This window comes from Sinocyclocheilus rhinocerous, unplaced genomic scaffold (assembly GCF_001515625.1).
Source record: "Sinocyclocheilus rhinocerous isolate Xijiao unplaced genomic scaffold, SAMN03320098_v1.1 scaffold323, whole genome shotgun sequence".
Taxonomy (NCBI): Eukaryota; Metazoa; Chordata; class Actinopteri; order Cypriniformes; family Cyprinidae; genus Sinocyclocheilus; species Sinocyclocheilus rhinocerous.
The window spans coordinates 1,550,050-1,573,565 of record NW_015643640.1 but is presented as its reverse complement, the minus strand read 5'-3'; the positions used below and the strand labels follow the sequence as shown (position 1 = coordinate 1,573,565).

At 39.6% G+C, this 23,516-nt stretch overlaps 2 protein-coding genes across 2 annotated transcripts in view; one reads left to right on the top strand and one right to left on the bottom strand.

Annotated features, from left to right (window-relative positions):
* The first annotated feature begins 2,237 nt into the window (after positions 1-2,237).
* On the top strand, positions 2,238-6,715 carry LOC107757596 (integrator complex subunit 12-like). The gene is made up of 7 exons (XM_016575115.1): positions 2,238-2,681; positions 2,759-2,830; positions 3,026-3,124; positions 3,231-3,415; positions 4,561-4,720; positions 4,803-4,955; positions 6,022-6,715. The coding sequence occupies exons 1-7, from the start codon at positions 2,526-2,528 to the stop codon at positions 6,538-6,540; spliced, it is 1,344 nt and encodes a 447-aa protein (XP_016430601.1). The 5' UTR covers positions 2,238-2,525; the 3' UTR covers positions 6,541-6,715.
* Positions 6,716-6,869: 154 nt separating this feature from the next.
* LOC107757628 (rho guanine nucleotide exchange factor 38-like) overlaps positions 6,870-23,516 on the bottom strand; it is a 17,599-nt gene continuing 952 nt past the window's right edge. Inside the window, exons 2-15 of the mRNA XM_016575166.1 lie at positions 20,259-20,512; positions 15,388-15,572; positions 15,084-15,201; positions 14,555-14,702; positions 14,459-14,476; positions 13,639-13,838; positions 13,398-13,531; positions 13,226-13,330; positions 12,268-12,390; positions 11,663-11,974; positions 10,528-10,659; positions 10,252-10,453; positions 8,722-8,927; positions 6,870-7,279 (exon numbers count right to left, since the gene is read on the bottom strand). Of these exons, the coding sequence (XP_016430652.1) occupies positions 7,097-7,279; positions 8,722-8,927; positions 10,252-10,453; positions 10,528-10,659; positions 11,663-11,974; positions 12,268-12,390; positions 13,226-13,330; positions 13,398-13,531; positions 13,639-13,838; positions 14,459-14,476; positions 14,555-14,702; positions 15,084-15,201; positions 15,388-15,572; positions 20,259-20,478 (2,286 nt within the window). The 5' untranslated portion in view covers positions 20,479-20,512 and the 3' untranslated portion in view covers positions 6,870-7,096. The remainder of the gene's footprint in view (positions 7,280-8,721; positions 8,928-10,251; positions 10,454-10,527; positions 10,660-11,662; positions 11,975-12,267; positions 12,391-13,225; positions 13,331-13,397; positions 13,532-13,638; positions 13,839-14,458; positions 14,477-14,554; positions 14,703-15,083; positions 15,202-15,387; positions 15,573-20,258; positions 20,513-23,516) is intronic.

Below are 23,516 nucleotides of genomic sequence, written 5' to 3'. Positions count from 1 at the left end.
TATATAGCTAATTTTGCCCTTCATGACAACTGTGCGGGGCGTGAATTTTTTTATAACTCATCCGTTTAAATTATATTAAGCCTTAAAGTTCTGCATAATTAAGGGCGTGGCCACTTGAGTGACAGGTGGATTGCCGCTGCTGTCACCACCGTCGAGCTAGGTGGGTGTGGCTTCAGCACCCAGCTCCCGCCTCTTTTCCCATTTTCGATTATCCGGGAGTGACGTGCTGCCAAGATGGCGACGGCCGGCTCCGCTCTTCGGAAACCTACGGGTGACGTCACGGACACTACGTCCATGTTTTTATACAGTCTATGGTTGTTTATCATGTCCGCGGGTTGAAGCGACGCCAATAACGTGATATTTAGCCCCTGGAATGCGAATTTTACCAGGAACCCGCCAAAACAAAACAAAAACGTGCATATTACCTCCCGGAACCCAATTGGGCTAGTTTTGAGTAGCAATTTGGCAGGTTTTGTTGTGAATACCTGGCAACCTTGCCTCCGATATGATTTCGCACAATAAATAGTCTTAGATGGCTTCATAAAAAACATATTTTTGACGGACCTCGCTGAATATCGAGGATATTACAATTTCCCGCACTGCGTAGCATTTACTTGTGTTACATTTATTAGTGTCCGACTCATTCCCTCTCATTTTGCTTTTTCATTTGCTTATAAATTTATATATAGAAGAATCAGAATCAGAATCAGAATCAGCTTTATTGCCAGGTATGTTTACACATACAAGGAATTTGTTTTCGTGACAGAAGCTTCCACAGTGTAACAGAATGACAGTGACAGAACAAAAAACACAGATAATAAAAAATAAAAAAAATAGAAGAAGTAAATAAGGAATAAAAATATATAAATTGACAATTGTATGTGCAGGTATATTACAATAGACAGTTTTGTATGTACAGGTATATTATGTGCAAATTGAAATGTAGACTGAGTATGTGTGTTAGATAAATAAGTGTATGAGTGAATAAATAGTGTGTGTTCCACAGTTATTGTTAAGTGATCATGAGATTAATTGCCTGAGGGAAGAAACTGTTCCTGTGTCTGGCCGTTCTGGTGCTCAGAGCTCTGTAGCATCGACCAGATGGCAACAGTTCAAAGAGGGAGTGTGCTGGATGTGAGGGGTCCAGAGTGATTCTGCCAGCCCTTTTGCTCACTCTGGATAAGTACAGCTCCCCTGACTACAATGTCCAGCAAAACATCAGAATAATCAAAAACCGGTGAAATATCGGGTGGTGTGTACTTCCGAATGTCCAGCAATTCGTGGTGGGTGAAACTGATTGCAGGGATATAACTAAAGACAGGACAAACTAACAAAAACATAAAAACAACTGAGGAGCACGCCACGGAGGCAGCCATCAGCGTCGGCGCCATCTTGGAACCGCCTATATATATATAGTGATATTTGTAAATCATTTGCAACTTGATATTTCTTGTTGAGGTGTCGTGCCTGAATATGACAGCTAAAACGCATCGCTTATTTAATAGACTATAAAAATAATATTAATATAAAATATAAAAATAATTAAAGAGTAGTCGGCAAACATCACTTACATGCACGTGTCGTCCTGTAGGGGGCACTCGAAGGCTCAAGTCGCACAAATTTACATCTTATTAGAGACATTTGGACAGAAAATGTATAAAAATAAAAAATTTTTCCTCCGTTTATTCCAGGGAATAGTGTGTGACCCACTTGTGGATTTCTGCTAGCGTAGTTTTCTTTTTAATAATCCACGTCTACTAATCAGAAATGACTGTGATTGTGACATTCCGACCAGTAGTGAGAAAAGCAACGAGCTTACGTAATAAAAACAGCGTGGGGGGGTAATTTAAACGGACGCTGATAAACGTTTATCGCCTTTGTATCGAAAACGCACAGCTGAGCAAATAGGTAAATTAGAAACGTAAAACAGAGAACGATCGCATCTGACCAATCAGAGAAAACCTCCTGGCCGCCAAGCCCCGCCCACTGTGAGTTTCCCGCTCTGCTCATTCGCAGTGTTGCCAGTTCCGTGGGATTTGGGCTTACTTTAACACGCTTGCCGCGGGTAGTTTTTCATGTCTGCAGGTTGAAGCGATCCCGATAACGTGATATTTAGCCCCTGGAATACGAATTTTACCAGGAAGCCCGCCAAAAAAGTGTATTTTTCTCCCCGGAACGCCATTTTAAACGGTTTTCTCCCTCTTCAAACGCGATTGGGCGGGTTTTCTTGTGAAAACCTGGCAACCCTGACTCACTGCGTCTGTCAGGTAACGCTAGTCGGATCGTTTCAAGCCGCAAAACACTCACTGCTAACTTAGTTAATTAGTGCTAAGGGTGATATTGTGGTTTACTACTGTTTACACAGAAACTTGAAGACCTTAATCTCGAGTCAGTTAGTTCCAGTTGCTTAGTTATCTTAGAAAAACGCGAGATCGTGCGAGACGGAATGCGGCTAATCTAGTGTTAGCACACTAAACACAGGAAGATTCGTTGTCTTGTGTAAAATCACATAACAAGGCTACGCAATGTCAGGAGCAGTCAGTCTAGAGCTAGACCCCGTCTTTCTGAAGGGACTGAGCTACCTTCACTCCAAGAGCAAAGACTCTGTGGAGAAACTGAAGGCCCTGCTGGAGGAGTCTTTAGCCAGGGGCAGCGACTCCATCTGTAGGACTTCTCTGAAGGTGATCCAGCCAAACAAGTTGGTTTAAAAGTGTGGAATTGAAGTGTTAGATGTATTAATGTGTGACCCATTCTTTAGGAAGCCGAGGCGAGCAAGGTGTCATTACCAAAAATGACCAAACAAGACTCCAAATCCTCCTCTAGTTCATCATCTTCATCATCATCATCCTCCTCCTCCATCAGCAGCAGCAGTAAATATCCAGCCAAACAAGTTGGTTTAAAAGTGTGGAATTGAAGTGTTAGATGTATTAATGTGTGACCCATTCTTTAGGAAGCCGAGGCGAGCAAGGTGTCATTACCAAAAATGACCAAACAAGACTCCAAATCCTCCTCTAGTTCATCATCTTCATCATCATCATCATCATCCTCCTCCATCAGCAGCAGCAGTAAAGCGAGCAGCTCGGAGAAGACCAAGAAAGAGGGCGAGAAGAGATCTTTGGAAAAGGTCTTTTTAAATGTTATTTTGCACTGTGATGTATTATTGCATAATATGAGATCACTGGAAAAGCTCAGCCTAAGCCACTAATAATAAAAGACTGTGTGATGTGCAGATTAGGGTTGATCCTGGGGAAGGAGCGGAGGCGCCTAAAAAACCTCGTGTGGAGAAGCCAGACAGTCATTCCTCTCCCATTGCTTTTCAAACCAAGGATATTCCCATCCCAGATTTCACGGACATTGAGGAAACCAATGCTGACGACTTTGCCATGGAAATGGGCCTTGCTTGTGTGGTTTGTCGGTGAGTGGTGTAGCATAACATATTAGGGTGAGAATCGTCACTGGTTTCTCGATTCGATTACGAGTGTCATGTCAACACTTCGATATCACAATGCGTCACATCCTCAATTTTCAATATTACGGCACATGGCTACATATTCATTTTATATCAAATTTATTTTGTGCATTGTTATTAAATTATATAAGCAGGCTACTTTTTAAAATAATTACAAATGAATAATAAATCAAAACAATTGTTAAGAATTTAACCAAGTAAATATAGCTTCAAAACATACAAGCAAATACAAATTACTAAAATTAAAATAAAAAAAAATACATAAACATAAACTAAAATTCTAGTGAAAACTGTTAAATTACCATTTGCCTATAAATAAATAAGTTAAAAATAAGCACAAAGTACCAAAAAATAACTGAAACAATATAAAAATAAAAGTTAAAGCTACATAGAAGAATAAATAAAAATTTAGCAAAATTGCTAAAACGTAAACTAAAATTCAAATGAAAACCAAAGCTGTAAAAGCTAATTTAAAATATTAAGGAATAATACTATATAGTATGTGACCCTGGAGCACAAAACCAGTCATAAGGGTCCATTTTTCGAAATTGAGATTTATGCATCATCTGAAAGCTGAATAAATAATCTTTCCATTGATGTATGGTTTGTTATGATAGGACAATATTTGGCTGAGATACAACTATTTGAAAATCTGGAATCTGAGGGTGCAAAAAAATCTAAATATTGAGAAAATCATCTTTAAAGTTGTCCAAATGAAGTTCTTAGCAATGCATATTACTAATCAGAAATTAAGTTTTGATATATTTACGGTAGGAAGTTTACTAAATATCTTCATGGAACATGATCTTTGCTTAATATCCTAATGATTTTTGGCATAAAAGAAAAATGTATAATTTTGACCCATACAATGTATTGTTGGCTATTGCTACAAATATACCCCAGCGACTTAACACTGCTTTTGCGCTCCAGGGTCACATATGTATTTAATTGTAATTACTAATCTGGTTTTGACACTGGTGTGCCAGTATGTTTCATAAGCAGTATCTGTGTTGTCGTGGATGTCCAGCGAATCCTTCTCTAATCTCAGGCCATGTGTTTGTGAGACTGACCCAGCTTTTCTCTCCTCTCAGACAAATGACTGTCACGTCTGGCAATCAGCTAGTGGAGTGTCAGGAATGTCATAATCTGTATCATCAGGAGTGTCACAAACCTCAGGTTACTGACAAGGATGTCAATGACCCACGGCTGGTGTGGTACTGTGCTCGATGCACCAGGCAAATGAAACGGATGGTAAGCATGTCATGACACTAGGTTAGATGCATATCACTTATAATAGTAGTAACTCTCAGTGTGATGTTTATTAATGTCTCAGGCCCAAAAGACCCAGAAAGCTCCACAGAAACCAGCTCCTGCTTTGGCAACAGCAGCACCTATGTTGAAAGATCCACTAGTGAAGAAAGCTGAACTAAAGCCCAAACCGGAAACAACCGGTTCATTCCAGGCCTTTAAGAGAACGGAGGTGAAGGTGAGTGTTTTCACATACACTACATAATTAAAACTGCAAAATGTTTAGTTTTTAATTAATTAAGTGCATCATCCAGGTATTTGAAATGCACTTTTCTCTTGGGTTTTCAGTGTGAACATAATACTCGCTCTCTTTATGCTACAAAATGCCATAGAATAGTGCAAAATGCTCTATTTGGGATGCGCTTTACCAGTGTAAGGCTTTACCAGTGTAAGTTATCTGTGTTTTTCCTGCCAGCATCTGGTTGTGTTGTCATCGCTTGTGCTTCATCTGTGCATTTATATTCATGTTTCAGGCCTGTGTAATGTAATGCATTATACATATATGACCTTTCAAAAGTCTGGGTTTAGTAAAGTATTTGTATTTATTTTATTTGTTTATTTTTTGGAAAGGAATTAGTACTTTCAGTTTTCAAGGATGCATTAAATTGACATTTATAATGTCACAAAAATGTTATTTAAAATAAATGCTGTTCTTTTAAAACTCTCTGTTCACCACTGAAAAAAATGCATTACGGTTTCCACAAAAGTATTGTGCAGCACAACTGTTTTCAACATCGGTAATAATCAGAAATGTTTCTTGAGCAGCAAATCTGATCTCGAAGGCTTGAGTAATCCGCTTGTTATGTCACTGTTTCCGAGTCCGAGCGCTCTATCAGATGGCAAACGACAAACGGTGCTAATATACAATCACAGTGTGCTGTAATACTACAGAAAAATCATGATCCTAACATTTATCTCCACACTGAAGTCTCAGACGGCCCGGCAGTGTTTCAGTTTGTTATAAATGATTAAAATATTGCTGTCCGTGGTGCTATGAACCCAGAGACTGTAATTTACGCTGGGAGTTTTTAAAAGCATAGCTTAAATGTGTGCTATTTTCAAATAGTTGTATCTCAGCCAAATATTGTCCTATCCTAACAAACCATACATCAATGGAAAGCTTAAAAAAAATGAGTGGTCCAGGGTCACATATATTCAAATAGAAAACTGTTATTTTTAAATTGTAATAATATTTCACAATATCACTGTTTTTACAACATTTACAAATGTCTTTTTCTGTTCAGGTGTCTGTGGCATCAGGAAACTCTTCCAGCAGTGGCTCGTCTTTGCCCTCAGGCCTTACAGGATGGGCCGCCTTTACCAAGACCTCAAACGTAGGACCTTCCAGTACCAAGCTGAGCACCAGTCAGCCAAGCAGCAGTAAACCAGCCCCACCTCCCTCCGGCTCCAAACCCGTGGGACTCTCTGCGCTGACCGGTGTTAAACCAGGTCTGCCCACTAAACCTCCAGGAGGCAGCAGTGCTGGAAACACAGCGGTAATGAAACCACCTCCTCCTCTCACACTCGGCAAGCAGGTGTTGAGTCGCTCCGCTAGTGGAGAGAGCTCAGGATCCCAGTCACCCGGGGGGGCGACCTCCAGCAGCCTGGGAGGCAACGGGGGGGGCAGCAGCAACAACAACAGCAATGGAGCAAAAGCCTCCGCTGACGGCAAGACGCCCACTTCCCAGGAGTCTCAGCTCAATGCGATGAAGCGGCTGCAGATGGTGAAGAAGAAAGCAGCACAGAAGAAACTGAAGAAATGAGGACGAAAAAGCCAGACACAAATCCTGTTTTTCCAATCAGATGCACTCGAGTTTGAACGCTGCTGGTCTTTCTGAAGCGGTTTGGTTTTTGAGAAGTGCCTCATTCTTTCTAAACCCATTACTGACAACAAGCTGCTCATTTTAATGACGTGTTTAATAAATAACACCTTTTTTAGAAAAATTAATTCTCGGGGACACCAGAGACTTATATTACATATTGTAAAAAGGGGCATAATATGTCTCCTTTAAAACCTTTTGTTTACTCTGACAAATGTAGGAGATTAATGAAGAACAGCTCACAAAACAAATAGACGTGGTTGTAAATATTTTATTCATCACAATCTTATATATATTACTATATACAGTTACTTAAAATAATTTTTTTTCTGATTAAGTTCTCTATAACAATTTGTATATAATTCAAGCAAACACTGTTGGTAGCTTCACACGTGCAAAAATATTTGTGCAGGGTTGGCCTTCATTAGCTATATTCATAGTTTTCTTCATTTAAATAAAAAAGATATTGATAGTGGTTAAAGCAAACAAACAAACAGTTTTAAGCATATGACATCTTTCCAAGGTAATTCGCTGGAACGTATCCTTTCTGTCCGTTCGATTCGGCGAGCCACCAGTCTTTGTTACCGACGAGGTCTGAGAACTGAAGGATACGAACGTGCTGGTTCTCCTGAAGCGTGAGCTCTTGTTCGCAGCGCGCCTGAAATGCATAAACTGCGTAGAACTGTGAAAAAAGACAAGGAAAATTAGTCTCTTTTTTTTTATAATTCTGCTTGAGAACAGTACAGCCTCGAAGCATGACAATTTAACTTTAAAGATCAGATGTCATATTAGTTTTAAACTACAAAATGCACTATATTGTCACATAGCAGCGTAGTATCTGAAAAATCAGTGTCTCATTTCAAATGACTTGGAATGTCCATTCCTTTCCATATTACAGTAGATGGTGCTGTCAGACCATTCATAATATGACATTTTAAACATGAAAACAAAACTGACCTCTTCCTTTCTGAGCCATTAGTGTACCTGTATTATATGTGACCCTGGAGCACAAAAGCAGTGTTAAGTCGCTGGGGTATATTTGTAGCAATAGCCAACAATACATTGTATGGGTCAAAATTATAGATTTTTCTTTTATGCCAGAAATCATTAGGATATTAAGTAAAGATCATGTTCCATGAAGATATTTTGTAAATTTCCTACCGTAAATATATCAAAACTTAATTTTTGATTAGTAATATGCATTGCTAAGAACTTCATTTGAACAACTTTAAAGATGATTTTCTCAATATTTAGATTTTTTTGCACCCTCAGATTCCAGATTTTCAAATAGTTGTATCTCAGCCAAATATTATCCTATCCTAACAAACCATACATCAATGGAAAGCTTATTTATTCAGCTTTCAGATGATGTATGACCGGTTTTGTGCTCCAGGGTCATGTATGAAAAAAAAAAAGTTTTCATAATTTAACAATTTCATCAAAATAGCTTTTTTTTCTGCCTCTGAAAGTATTTTTATTTTTTTCTAATGATGTAGCCAAGGTCCTCGAGATAGTATTAAAGGCATAGTTCACCAAAAAATGAAAATTCCAAACCTTCATGAGTTTCTTCTGTTGAACACAAAAGAAGCATTTTCTGGTCCCCATTGACTTCGTTTTAGTATTAGTATTTTTTATTTATTTTTTCCATACTATGGATGCCATTGAGGACCAACAACTGTTTGGTTACCAGCATTCTTCAAATATATCTATTCTTTTGGGTTCAACAGAAGAAAGAAACTCTGTTTGGTACAACTTGAGGCTACGTAAGTGATTCATTTTTAGGTGAACTGCCCCTTTAAGCAATGCATTCCAAACTATTTTCACATTTTAATTTTGATAGTCTTTCAAAAAAATGTTGTTTCTGTGAATGTATTTCACCTGTTTATTTCTGGTCTACTTTAACTTGTTTGGCCGAGGGGCATTGCAAACGTGCTTATATTCAGTACAACAGCACTGGGACGTTTCTCCGTTCCTCTTTGTGTTCAGTTATTCTGGCCGTCCAGAACTTCCCTTATCTACTGTTTCAACTGTGCACCACGAGTGCTAATATACGAAACCACAGCACTCTTGCTTGTATGAGACTGATTCAGTATTTGGAAGCCTAGTGTACTACACATGTCTTACATGCTGGTCCTCCGAGGGGTCCGGCTGGTCCTGTGCTGCAGGGGACACGCTGTCTGAAGCGCTGTAGGGACTGAAGCTGCGCTGCTTGCTGCTCCTGCTGTTTGACACAAACAGACTCAGATTGTCGAAGTCGTCTGGCCTCTCAGTCACGTCCCGCTGGGGGTTATAGGCTTTCAGGAATGAGGAGTACACATAGCCCTGCATACCTAAACACACACACACACACACACACAGAGAAATGTCATTATCAGCAGCAGGAGCCTGCTTAACTTAATAGGAGCCAAAGAATTGCCAAAGAACGTGATCTCAGACAGATCAGTGTCAGGCCTCAAACTAATTGAATGAATTCTCTTGAAGGATGGTGGATAGTTGATACAGACAGTAAGTCACCTGAGCGCTGGTCCTGTTGAGAAACAACCGTCTCTGTGGAGTTCCCCAGAGGCTAGTTTTGAGGAAAGAATATCCTTACGGGATTTCATTACTCTCTGCTATAGAGTTATGGAGTGCTACCGCAGACGAGATTCATCCCAAATTAGTTATTAATGCTTTAGTTAATGGCGTGTCCTGGAAAATGTCATTGTGTTCACTGGTTTAAACTCTCGTGACTTGGACTAATAAACTTGAGCAAGAAACGGAAACTCTATATAATAAGGTTCAGGTGGTTTGAACGAGTTTGTTACAGCCTTTATGTTAATTTATAAATATGCTATTGTTAATTCATATTCATTTTTGATACATTAACTAATGTTGGTTTATACAACTTGAAATGTTAAAATGAATACATAGAAGAAGAAGAAAAACATTAACCAAGATTAATGAATACTATAAAACTATTGATAAGTTTTACCAAGAAATGTTAGTTTTACATTTACATGCACTACAGCTTGGGGTCAGCAAAAAATAAATTAATACTTTTATTCATCAAGGACTCATTAAACTGATCAAAAGTGAGAGTAAAGACATTTATAATGTTACAAAAGATTTCTATTTCAAATAAACGCTGTTCTTTTTAACTTTCTATTCATCTGTGAATCCTGAAAATTAAAATGCATCACAGTTTCCACAAAAATATTGTGCAGCACAACTGTTTTCAACATTGATAATCAGAAATGTTTCTCGAGCAGCAAATCAGCATATTAGAATGATTTCTGAAGATCATGTGACACTGAAGACTGGAGTAATGATGCTGAAAATACAGCTGCACATCACAGAAATAAATTACAGTTTAACAGATATTCACATAGAAAACAGCTGTTTTAAATTGAATAATATTTTTCAATTTTTACTGCATTTTTAATCAAATAAATGCAGTCATGGAGAGCATAAAAAATGTCAATCTTACTGACCCTAAACTTTTAAACGGTAGTTTATATCCTGTTATTTATTTGCAAATGAATGGATACAGCCTGCAGAACACTTTAACCTTAGTTAATGACTTGAAATCATTATTTCATAATACTTCCCTCTTGCTGTGCATCATTATATATATAAGGCCTAAAAACAAATGTAAGGGCACACAAACAGACGTACTCCCCGTGTGTACGAGCCAGCGACTGCTGCTTCCCATCGGGTCTCTGTCCTCCAGCAGGGCCACCAGCTCCCTCTCCAGCAGACTGATGTCACTCTGCTGACAGGCATTGCAGTTACGCTTGAGCTGATAGAGCCGATCCACTGCATACTCCTCCAGGAGCCAGGCTCGCTGCTCCTCCGTCTGTCTGGGGATCTCTGGCACCTGAAGACAGTCCTCCAGTCAGCCGGGACCGTTACCAGACCTTACAAATACAGCTTTACCCATTGTAATCCTACCGTTTTCTTGTCCCGTTTCTCAAAGCTCACTTTGCGCTCCATCAGCTTTTGGGAATTTTCTTTGAAGAATCCGAGGTTGCTCAGCTCCTCCATGATAGAATTTTGGACTTCGCTAAAGTTCGACATGGGAACCTAGATGACCGAGATAATGGTTAAAATGTCTTATTAAACACGCATGACAGAATTTTGGCCATACTGTAGATCATCAATGATTAAAATGTAGTTATAGTAACATAATCTTAATTACAATGCTAAAAAAACACTAAAAATAAAGGTGTACAACATGCCAAAACAGTCTAATATCATATTAGAAGAAAGTGTAGTGATCTGGAAACTGGGTAACAAAAAACATACATACAGTTGTTTTAAACTGATGTAATATTTTGAGTTATTTGTCTGTGTTAAAACAGAGCTTATCGAATTTTGGCTTGTACAAAGAAGTCAAAAACGTTGAGAACCCCTGCTGTGGATGGAACCATATTTCAATATTTAAAACTCGTATTACACTTTTGAATTTTGGCATTGAGCTGCATTACTGCTGTTCTACAGGAACTTTTATCACGTATAGCCTATATGTGAATGTTTCCCTTTCAGGTTCTGCTATATCTTGTATGCCTGAAGATCCTGCTTAGAATATTAAACGCTGATGGTTTTGGATAACACAAAGGTTGTAGGTTTGAACCACAGTAGTAACCCGATAAGTAAAAAATGCAGCATTTTGCCCTTGAGCAAGATACTTAAACCTGGGTTTTTGGGTAGAAAAGGGCCCTTCGCTTTCTCTGCACTTCATAATGATTTTGTGGTAACACTTTACAATAAGGTTCATTAGTTAACATGAACTAAGCATGAACAATACTTCATTTAGTGTTCATTTACTAATGCATTATTAAAGTCAAAAGTTGTGCTTGTTAACATTAGTTAATGCACTGCGAATTAACATGAAGTAACAATGAACGACTGTATTTTCATTAACATTAAAGATGAACAAATACTGTAATAAATGTATCGTTCATTGTTTGTTCATGTTAGATGATACATTAACTAATGGAACCTTATTGTAAAGTGTTACCGATTTTCTTTTTATTTTAAAGTGCATCATTATTTTAGCATAATTTCTCTCCCTCCTTTAACTCACCGGTATATGGAGGACTGGCGGCTGAGCTGCTTCCATCAGCTTCTGAATTAGTTTGACCACACAAATCAAGCAGTTGGTGAGGACGGTCCGGACGGCTCGGTTGAAGCACTGCAGCTCCTCAAGCAGCTGGGCATTGAGGGCCAGGTAATCTTTCTTGGCCAGGCCCTGTTCCTCTTTGGAGGATCGGGAATCCAGCTGGCTGCAGTAGTCCAACAGCTTATCGTAGCGCTTCTGTATCAGCTTCTGCGGCGATGCAAACATTCCCAGCAGGCACGAGAGAGGAGCCAGAACCAGCTGCTCCATTTGATCTTTCTGAGGAACGCAAACCATACACATTTATAAACACGCCTGGTATGTGCAGATGAGAACAAAACAGAGACAGAAGCATGGAGATGAGAGTGCGTGCATGAAGTGTGAAATCACAAAATATTAATTTCAGAGTTCAGGTGATGACTCGAAGAATTTACCCTTATGACTGGTTTTGTGCTCCAGGGTCACATATGTGATTTTAAAGAGGAACTTTAACACAGATTGACCGTTTGAGATGTTTATGGCTCACGCTGCAGAAAGAAATGACAATAACTGAGGAGAACTTTCAGACTTACAAACTGTTTGTATGGGTCACTGCCATTCCTCTTATGCTGAAAGCCGTTTGTGTCTATTTTGTCTGGATCCTTTATAATAGCTTCTAGGTCCTGTGCATTTTGAACAGCAATGGAGATCATCTCCTACAATATAAAGAGAAATATAATTATATAATTCAGGTCTTAAATAGTCTAGTAGTTCAAGACCCAGATCGACTCAAGAGGACACATTATTTAACGTTTAAATGCTTCCAAATTCACAGTATGGTACAGTGGGACTCGTCGTTTTGGATTTTATTTCTCCATAATCACTAAATAAACCCTCAATAGCTAAAATCAACTCTGTACTTTCCTATGTTTGCCACTGTGCACTGGAACGAAATGATCCATGTGGTCATTTTAGGGTTGATTTTGAATAATCAAAAAAAAAAAAACATCTAAATTCCATTGTATTTTGTATTTTAAATGCAATGACAATAAAGACTTCTTATCTCATATCTTATCTTATAGCTTGGAATGTTATGATTTTGCTGATTTATGTAGAATGAATTTATGAGTCACTTCATCTCACAGATCAAGAGTCATTACTGTACTGTACAAATGAGACAAATTTGCATACATTTCAAAAGCCAGATTCATAATTGTCTGTTTTTGGATCAATCTTTTTATCACTCCAAAAAATAGTCAACAGCCATAGAAATAAATTTTCACCATGTTTTTAAGAATAAAATATTATAAAAAATCAGACGAATGATATATGCACAAATCCCTCAGTACAAATCCTCAGAACATAGTCAGGAATAAACCGGTGAGTTTGATGTGTGTAGGTGCAACTCATTTTGAGAAAACAGTCAGATAAAACGTGCACATCACTTAAATGTGCATTTTGGAGTTTTAATTGTTCAATTTGTCTTGCCTTATAATTGCATTTATTTTGCATGCTTAAAAACATGTCACGTTTCTTTCTGCATCTTCATACCTGAGTATAGAGCAGGTAACAGCTGGTGTTTTTCACTAGCTGCCTCACAGCTTTCTCAAGGCTACGGAAAAGTTTCTCCTCCCTGTCAAACGCTTCATCCCTCACCTGTCAAAAGAGAAGCCATGACAATACACTCACACATGCTCATTCTAGCCTTGTTTCATGAAAGTACCTGTGGCTCGACACCAGTGAGAATCTTGAAGTAGCTGGTCAGACGGTCTGATTTCTTCCTGATAGAGTGAATGTTGAGCTTGTTGAGTTTACCCATCAGTGAGGTTTCATCATCACTCCTCTTATACTTCAGCACTGAAACAACACAAGTGTCATATATTTGCATACTTGAATATCCCCAAAGCAAAAAGAAACCTTTTAACCCCAATATAGCAGTAGTAGTAGTTAGTGCAATGCCTCACCTATGTCTTTCCTCCTCTTGAACTCGTTAATGTTGAAGTTAATGATCTTGACAGTGGTCAGAGCTTCCTGTAAGGGTCTGTTGTCAGGGTGGTCTGTGGGCGTGGCATTCCACAGTTCAGCCAATAGCAGCGGGTATTTCATGACGCGTTGCACAGGTTTAATGAGTAGAGAGCCCATGTCAAGCAAATTGGGCTTCCCTCTGAAAAATAGCATTGAATGAAGAAAACGTTAGTTTGTGCACTATATAAATTGCTTTTATGATGTGTTTGTAGCATGATGCCAGCAACAACAAAATCGCAGATGCATAGCTTGAATACACTAGAGGTTGCATTGAGAACTAACATATGTGACCCTGGAGCACAAAACCTTAAGTGTCAATTTTTCGAAATTGAGATTTATGCATCATCTGAAAGCTGAATAAATATTTGGCTGAGATACAACTATTTGAAAATCTGGAATCTGAGGGTGCAAAAAAATCATAAGAAAATCATCTTTAAAGTTGTTCAAATGAAGTTCTTAGCAATGCATATTACTAATCAAAAATTAAGTTTTGATATATTTACGGTAGGAAATTTACAAAATATCTTCATGGAACATGATCTTTACTTAATATCCTAATGATTTTTGGCATAAAAGAAAAATGTATAATTTTGACCCATACTATGTATTGTTGGCTATTGCTACAAATATACCCCAGCGACTTAACACTGCTTTTGTGCTCCAGGGTCACATGTGTCTATAAACTAACATTCATGGTTATAGTTATGAAATATCTGAATGCATTTATGACCATGTTTAAATGAGAAAATGTGTACTCACTCTTGGTCATATATTTTCCTGTGAGAGAGGAGACAACATATCATTAATGTGCACATGCCACTCATAATGAGAGATAAATGCAGTCAGCTTCATTACTTGAGTGCTGATATACATCTTCTAAAATGCTGCTGGATGTCCTCCTGTGCTTCATAAGACTCGAGTAAAGCATTAGCCTCGTCGTGATGACAGCAGTAAATATTGTACACGTCCTCCATGACGGCTTTGGTTTGGATAAACACTTCTCCTAAAAATAAATAAATAAGTCAGACTGGATTTTATGAAGTTTAAAGAGGTCACATTTTTATTTTAATAAAATTGTAAATACATTTTCAAATATTTTTATATGGAAATCTTTATATAGTTGTATATTTCGAAATCATTTTTAATTTAAATTAAAATTCTAATAAAATGATGAATCTAAATAATCTGATAATAATGTAATTTAATATTTTTTATTAGACATTAACATTATTTTTATTGGGTTTATTACTTTTATTATTATTTAGTTTAATAATAAACATGAATAAAATAATCCTAATTTATAATGCTGGTTGTTGCTTTACATTAATCAAGTGTATTTGTTGGTTTAATGCTTGTTAGTCAGATGTGTCTGTTTGAGATGCACCTATGAGCTGTGTTTCGGGGTCAGGGTCAGCGACGGCATGTTTCAGCCTTTGGAGCAGCTCAGCAGAGACATCACACACAGACTCCATGTTGGTGAACAGTCGATCCACATCCACCACCTTAAAAACCCACCAGATCCCATTCAAATCAATGCTTATCAAGTAGTTTAGTAGATGCTCAGAAGAAATGCACTACACATCATAATGGGGGAAACTTATCATTAAAATAGGTAAGTGGCAACACTATTGATTGACTGTTCATGTACAGATTTGAGAGAATATCTCTCTCTATGGTTGTGAACATGCCTGAGCCGCTCTTAGAGGAAGCAGAACCTCGCTTATGCAGAGCTCCAGGTCCTTCTGATGATCTCCCTCTGTCCTCACCAGCTCCTCAATGACCTTTGACCGTTTCGTCATCCTCCTGTGGCGGATCTCGTCTGGATCCATGGCTGGGGATGTGGGCGAGGAGAGATCATGCGGGGACATTTTCTCTGATGCGAGGAGCACAAAAGATGAATTATGCAGTTTAGATTTACATACAGTACACCACTAAATCCTGTTAAATTCACGGTCTCAAAAAAAAAAAAATTCCCGGCAGCTATGGTTGTCAGAAATTCATGGTGACAGCATTTCAGGTATTATGGAAGAGCGTATTGGTGCCTGTATATTTTTACAACTTATATATGATGTGTCACATAGGGACTTCTGAGCCTTGTATGGCCTTGTCCTTCACTGTAAATGATATAGCAATAGTTTTTATTTCCAAAAAAACATACATTTACATTATTTTACAGTAAAATTACATATAATGCAATGTTAAACCATTTGCAGTTTTTCCTCATATAATATGGAACGGAACAGTTAATCAATTAACAGGATTTTACTGTGGCATTTTTAGTCTCTCTCTGTAAAAATTACAAACTTTTTGTCATTTCTGTAATTTTTCATTTTTGTAAAAATGTCATTTTTGTTGTTGTTAAATGCAAACCCTCCAGGATTGAAAGATTTCTCTGAAGAAAAAAAAAAGTAAATTGCTCTTGGACTGACCTGAGAAACTGACCTAGAGTGTTACTGACCGATATTACAGCTGCACAAATAATTACATTCCATTAGGAATCATCAAAACACAATATGTTCAAATTGCATTTGTATCTGAATAAAACTAAAACAGGATGTCTTGCTGCTGGTAATAGGACAGTTAAACAAAGCTGGTATGTACTTTGGGAAGTGAGATGATACTTTGTTTCCTGATCACTTCCTCCTTACAGAGACAGGCTGCTGGCGGAGGAGGGGCCAGGTGTCATATTACTCTTTGTGATGTCTAGGCCTTATATCTTTACCTGCACATCCCAAAGATTAAGATTTAGTGTTTAAACAGACTGATCATTAGACCAAATTGTAATATTTTCCGATGTAAATAAGGAAATGATTGCAGTGATGAGAGGATTTGCTCTTGCATTACATAGTAATGATACATTTCACATTTAAAGTTTAAAATTCAGCAACCCAGGAAACAAAACTGAGACTTATTCTGTGTAAAAAAAAAAGTGCAGTTCACACACATCATTTGAGGAGCGTGTCATAGAGAAAGAGTTATGACAATTCACACAGGGTCATATAACAAATCTCTGGCCTTCAAATCAACATGTTCATGATTCAGAAAGAGTGACGCATGACACCAATCTCCTCACAGCACACATTTCATCAGTAATAAATGATGCTCTGGTGAAGCTGCATTTGAACTGTCTGAGCAATTTAGACTGGCAGAAAGGAAAACACAAAGCCTTTTCACTGAAGGCTAGCTAATGGAAACCTGTGCCACACAGAACAGATCGCATTTCTGCAGGAAGACGTGACCTGACTGAACTCAAGCTTGGAGATGTGTTGGTTTACTGTCGCTCCACTGCCTTTGTGTTGTATCCATAATGATTCGCCTGTTTTATTTGAATGATTTTCAATCATTTGAAAGCCTCAAGCAAGACTCCCATCATACTTTCTCTGCTTGGTTTGACTCAATAACACAAAGCAAACATACCTCTTATACACACACACACACACACACACGCACACACGCACACACGCACACACGCACACACGCACACACGCACACACGCACACACGCACACACGCACACACGCACACACGCACACACGCACACACGCACACACGCACACACGCACACACGCACACACGCACACACGCACACACGCACACACGCACACACGCACACACGCACACACGCACACACGCACACACGCACACACGCACACACGCACACACGCACACACGCACACACGCACACACGCACACACGCACACACGCACACACGCACACACGCACACACGCACACACGCACACACGCACACACGCACACACGCACACACGCACACACGCACACACGCACACACGCACACACGCACACACGCACACACGCACACACGCACACACGCACACACGCACACACGCACACACGCACACACGCACACACGCACACACGCACACACGCACACACGCACACACGCACACACGCACACACGCACACACGCACACACGCACACACGCACACACGCACACACGCACACACGCACACACGCACACACGCACACACGCACACACGCACACACGCACACACGCACACACGCACACACGCACACACGCACACACGCACACACGCACACACGCACACACGCACACACGCACACACGCACACACGCACACACGCACACACGCACACACGCACACACGCACACACGCACACACGCACACACGCACACACGCACACACGCACACACGCACACACGCACACACGCACACACGCACACACGCACACACGCACACACGCACACACGCACACACGCACACACGCACACACGCACACACGCACACACGCACACACGCACACACGCACACACGCACACACGCACACACGCACACACGCACACACGCACACACGCACACACGCACACACGCACACACGCACACACGCACACACGCACACACGCACACACGCACACACGCACACACGCACACACGCACACACGCACACACGCACACACGCACACACGCACACACGCACACACGCACACACGCACACACGCACACACGCACACACGCACACACGCACACACGCACACACGCACACACGCACACACGCACACACGCACACACGCACACACGCACACACGCACACACGCACACACGCACACACGCACACACGCACACACGCACACACGCACACACGCACACACGCACACACGCACACACGCACACACGCACACACGCACACACGCACACACGCACACACGCACACACGCACACACGCACACACGCACACACGCACACACGCACACACGCACACACGCACACACGCACACACGCACACACGCACACACGCACACACGCACACACGCACACACGCACACACGCACACACGCACACACGCACACACGCACACACGCACACACGCACACACGCACACACGCACACACGCACACACGCACACACGCACACACGCACACACGCACACACGCACACACGCACACACGCACACACGCACACACGCACACACGCACACACGCACACACGCACACACGCACACACGCACACACGCACACACGCACACACGCACACACGCACACACGCACACACGCACACACGCACACACGCACACACGCACACACGCACACACGCACACACGCACACACGCACACACGCACACACGCACACACGCACACACGCACACACGCACACGCACACACACACACACTCTCTCTTTCTCTCTCACACACACACACACTCACTCACACACACTCACACACACACTCACACACACACACACACACACACACACACAAGTGGAACCTGCCCTGCAAGTGCCCATCAAGAGCTCATGTGATCAAGTGTTTGCTTTGGGCAGTTTTTCAGAAATGAAAATATCAGATTTCAAACACATTTATGCAGCCATACTAACTTGCTTACACAATGTTCTTTTTTAACAAATCTAAATACACCTGTTTCACTGGTGTATGAATGTTCCAGAACGCTCAGTTTTATGAGCACTTCCTGTTCAAGCATCAACATTTCCTCAATGATGTCATCATATTTGACTTGAAATGTGCCATATGACATAAAGCCGGCTGTCAGTTGGTCTAAAACAAGAATAGATGTCTCAATTATATTAATGAAATTACAAAATGAACTGTGCTTTTGCATATGTATTAAGAACTAAGAGTATTTCGTTTTACAACTAATATGCCTAGAACTGAAAAGTTTTGAAAAGGATTTTGAAGTCTGATTGCTAATAATTTTATACATACAAAAAGAAACTAAAGCTGCTGACATTTTCCTTCCATTGTCAGCGTTTCAGACATGTGCTGTTTGTTCAGGGGAATTCAATATCTAAAATGGTTTGTTTGCTTTTTAGAAATGCATTTGTGGAGTCTCAGAATTCTCCTTCCTATGATCTGAACGCATGACAGCTCATTTTGTTTATATAAGAGCTATTTTCCGCAAACTAAGAACAAGACTGTCCTCATAGTACGTCACGACCCGGCTGTCCTGAACGGCTTCATTCCTGCTCACTGAAGGCTGCTAAACTCGTTTTTCTAAAATGATGTCATTGTCAAGCTAAGATTATGATGGCACTGACATATCGTCTGTGACATGATGTTCACAAGAAGTGAATGAATGAACAAGTGTATATTTCTTACAGTTTCGCATTCATCAAGTCAAATGCTCTAATAATGCAAAACGAGTGAATAAGCTAGCATTGATAACTAGCAACTTCCTGATCAAGTAAACAGCGCAGGCACTGTGGCCGAGCTTGTTTACGACTCCTCCACAGCCATGCAGCTCTGTGAGGCGAGCGAGCTTCAGTTTGCATATGTGACATCAGTCCAGTGGGAATAGATCTTTCTCTGTAACGTATCAATGCAACAGGTGCTAAGCGTCGGCACACATGCATGGCCTCTTTTTTACTTCACTCCATACAAAGATCTAATGGAATATGAGATGGGAGGCTTTACAAGAGTATAACTGGCATAAAACTGACTCTGGAAGACAGAAAAAATGGGTGACTAGATAACACCTGTTGCTTTTAGCATAACAATGGTCTTCATAAGGCTGTTTTGTTTAACCACTTTAAGAGAGCCAAAAAAAGCAATAAAGCACAAAATTACCTTTAAGTTTAGCACTATACTCTGTCTTGTCAGAATGGCTCCTTCTCACCAAGGTTGCGATGCTGATGTCACCTTTGGAAGCGTCATCATCCACAATAGTGTCTGTCTTCCTCCTTTCCAGGTATCTTATAAAAAGTCTGTTTCTCCTTTTAATGCCTTTATCCTTGTCTTTTCTCTCCCCCTTTTCATTGTCATTGCCACTGGCCCGGTTGGGCTCCATGTTGACACTTTCTGCTCCTCTTGTTTTTTTCTGTCTGGTGCAGAGGTGAAAGAGAGAGAGAGAGAGAGAGAGAGAGAGAGTCTGGGAAGCAGAACAGGTGCTTTTGCACACTAACTGCATGCAGGTGAACCCTCCCCCTCTGCTTCCGCGATACCTGCCTCAGGTGAGCCAGAGCCACGCCTCCTTCACTTCTCTCTTTACCAGCAACACAGATATGGAGCCAGAGGTGAAGGATTCTGGTCTTTTGGGAGTCTGGTCTACCTTAAGATCAATATAGGTGGCATAATATCTATCTATCCATCCATCCATCCATCCATCCATCCATCCATCCATCCATCCATCCATCTATCTATCCATCCATCCATCCATCCATCCATCCATCCATCCATCCATCCATCCATCCATCCATCCATCCATCCATCCATCCATCCATCTATCTATCTATCTATCTATCTATCTATCTATCTATCTATCTATCTATCTATAACCACAAAGAAGCCCATACCTGAAACTTTAAGTACAGTTAATAAGCATACCTTCAAACTGTGTTTATCATAAGTATGTGAGAAGCTAAATAATCCCGGTTGGAAATATAGGTTTGGATGGGTGCAGACAGAGAGTTAATATTAAACAAGAAGGAGGGTCTGATGACTTAACTTTGAAGGGCATGACAAAGGTCGACATATCAAACAGGCCAGTAAAGTTTTCCATTCGTGTCAACATTTACAAAGCATTACGACATCGCTGCTGTAGCTATATATCAACAGAAAGAGCAAATGTGTAAACCTCGTGAAATGCCACATGACTGTGGGCGTTCAAATATGATTTTTGTGGGTATTGTTTTAGTAGATCAGATGCTTTCCTAGATTTCAACCAGATGATGCTATCAAAACTCTAATTGACTTTAATGACTACTTTAATGAATCTGACTACATTCGAGTAAAAATGCTGTCAAAAGTGTCCCGTCCACAGCGATGTGAATGCATAACTTACCTTCCATACAGGTGAAATCTGGTTACTCTGGAATTATGAGCTGCATAACAATGTGTCTCTGATGTAGATAAAGAAAGAGTCGATGGATGCGTTCATTACAGAGAGAAACAGCATGCAGCAGTTGTGTTAGGTGACTACTGATATGGATAAAGAGTAGAAACCAATAGAACTGTTCTAATTGTCAAATGAACTGATAAAGTAGTAGATCTATTTAGAACACTGAAAAGAAGAAATTGTTTTGAAGAGCATTGCGTTATTGCATATATGTGAAATGATGGGTAGATGGGAGATCAGAAGCTGACACAAGCTCAATTTAAATCATGGCTTTTTAGGAATATTCTTTTTTAGGAAGGTAAACGTGGGCAGAAAGCATGTTAGCACTAGTGATTTTCCATATACTGTACATAATGAGGAAAGTGTTTACCTTTTCTGTTTGGGCACAGGGAGATAACAATATTTGCACTTGAGGCCAGCTGACTCAAAACGTAAGAGAGAAAATATAATGATCACAATCATGTGATACTTTCTCCGTGACCTGCAGCCATGTCTCTGTTTAGAAAAGCAAACACAATTAACGTTCATATAAACTTCAGGCAGAAAATCCATGAAAACATTCTTGAAGTGGCAGTCCACCGCGGTCTTACAGTCGCCAACAATGAAAGAAAGATGTAAGAATTTGCAATCTCAGAAAATATGTGTAAAAATTGTACCTTTAGGGTTACAACAGCTTGTCACTATAGAGGGACAACTTTGTACCTTATACCATACAAGCTTCAGAGATGGGTACTAACATATTAATAATATGCACAAAGATTGTTGCACATTTTTTTTCTCTGACAGTGTTTCTACATTTTAGATCATTCCGTCACAAGACAGGAAGCAATTAATGAGTCTTTGTTTTTCCTACATAACTTCATACTATAGGTGACTGATAATGAGTGAAATGATTTTGCACATTTAACTGGCTTACCATTTCTCTATTTTAACTAAATACTTGCGTTATTATAAATAAATAAATAAATACAATTAGTAGACAAGTTATCACAGCATAGTTTTATTAATTGCTTTTTTTGTGAGCGGGTAATGGAACTATTTTTGTTTCTTTATTTTTTGTTGAGTTTATGAGTCTAAAAGGCAATTTACCTCTAGTGTTATCTTTCTTTTGAAGGAAAATAGATGAAACAGTTATTTTTTTTAAATGTATTTATTTGTTTTTACTTAGTGCTGATGACACGTTCTGTTACTGTTAATATGGTTTGCTTGATAAAATTTCATGTTTAAGTAAATATTGATTGTGCATATGCAGTGCCTCCTTTACTTCCTTCTTTTTCTTTTATGGTATGGCAGACTTTTATGGTTTTTCTATCTTTCCTGTCAACATGACTCACTCACATGTAGATGTCTCTGTTCAGTTTAAGGAGAATCAGATTGCTGAGGTGGAGAGGATCACAGATTAAACATTTTGAAGTAAATAAATAAAGGAAGGAGCTGTGCACCTTGTTGTGTTTACATGATGAAGTAATTCTCTAAAAGTTGATTTGGTTAAGACACATATGGGATTTTAGAGGTGCAGCTGAAGAAAAGATTATTAGTGAATAAGGGAAGGAAGTATCCGAACTCGGATGAGAATAGGTCATTCTGGACTTTCAGTACATTATATAGAATTAGAAAACACCCATCTGAGGAATGCATACACTGTAGCCAACAAGTAACAGTTGATCATGTGCTACTTCATTGAAGGAAATACAACAATGAGAGATGTCACCTTATTATTCAGTCACTGAAGAAGGTAAAACACCATGACTTTACTTTATCAGGTCTATTAGGGAAAACTGCTAGTAAGATATATGATGATATTATTACATCTGTAAAAGAAAAGTAAATTAAATACAAGAATATAGTATGTTTAGTTTATTTTCTAGTTGGTTTATTTGTTTTGCTTGGTATTTATATTTTATTTTCATCCTATATCCCTCTATGGTACAGAGTTACCTTAAGGCAATAATTAATTTCGAATTATTTCCTTGTTATTCTGAATTTTTATA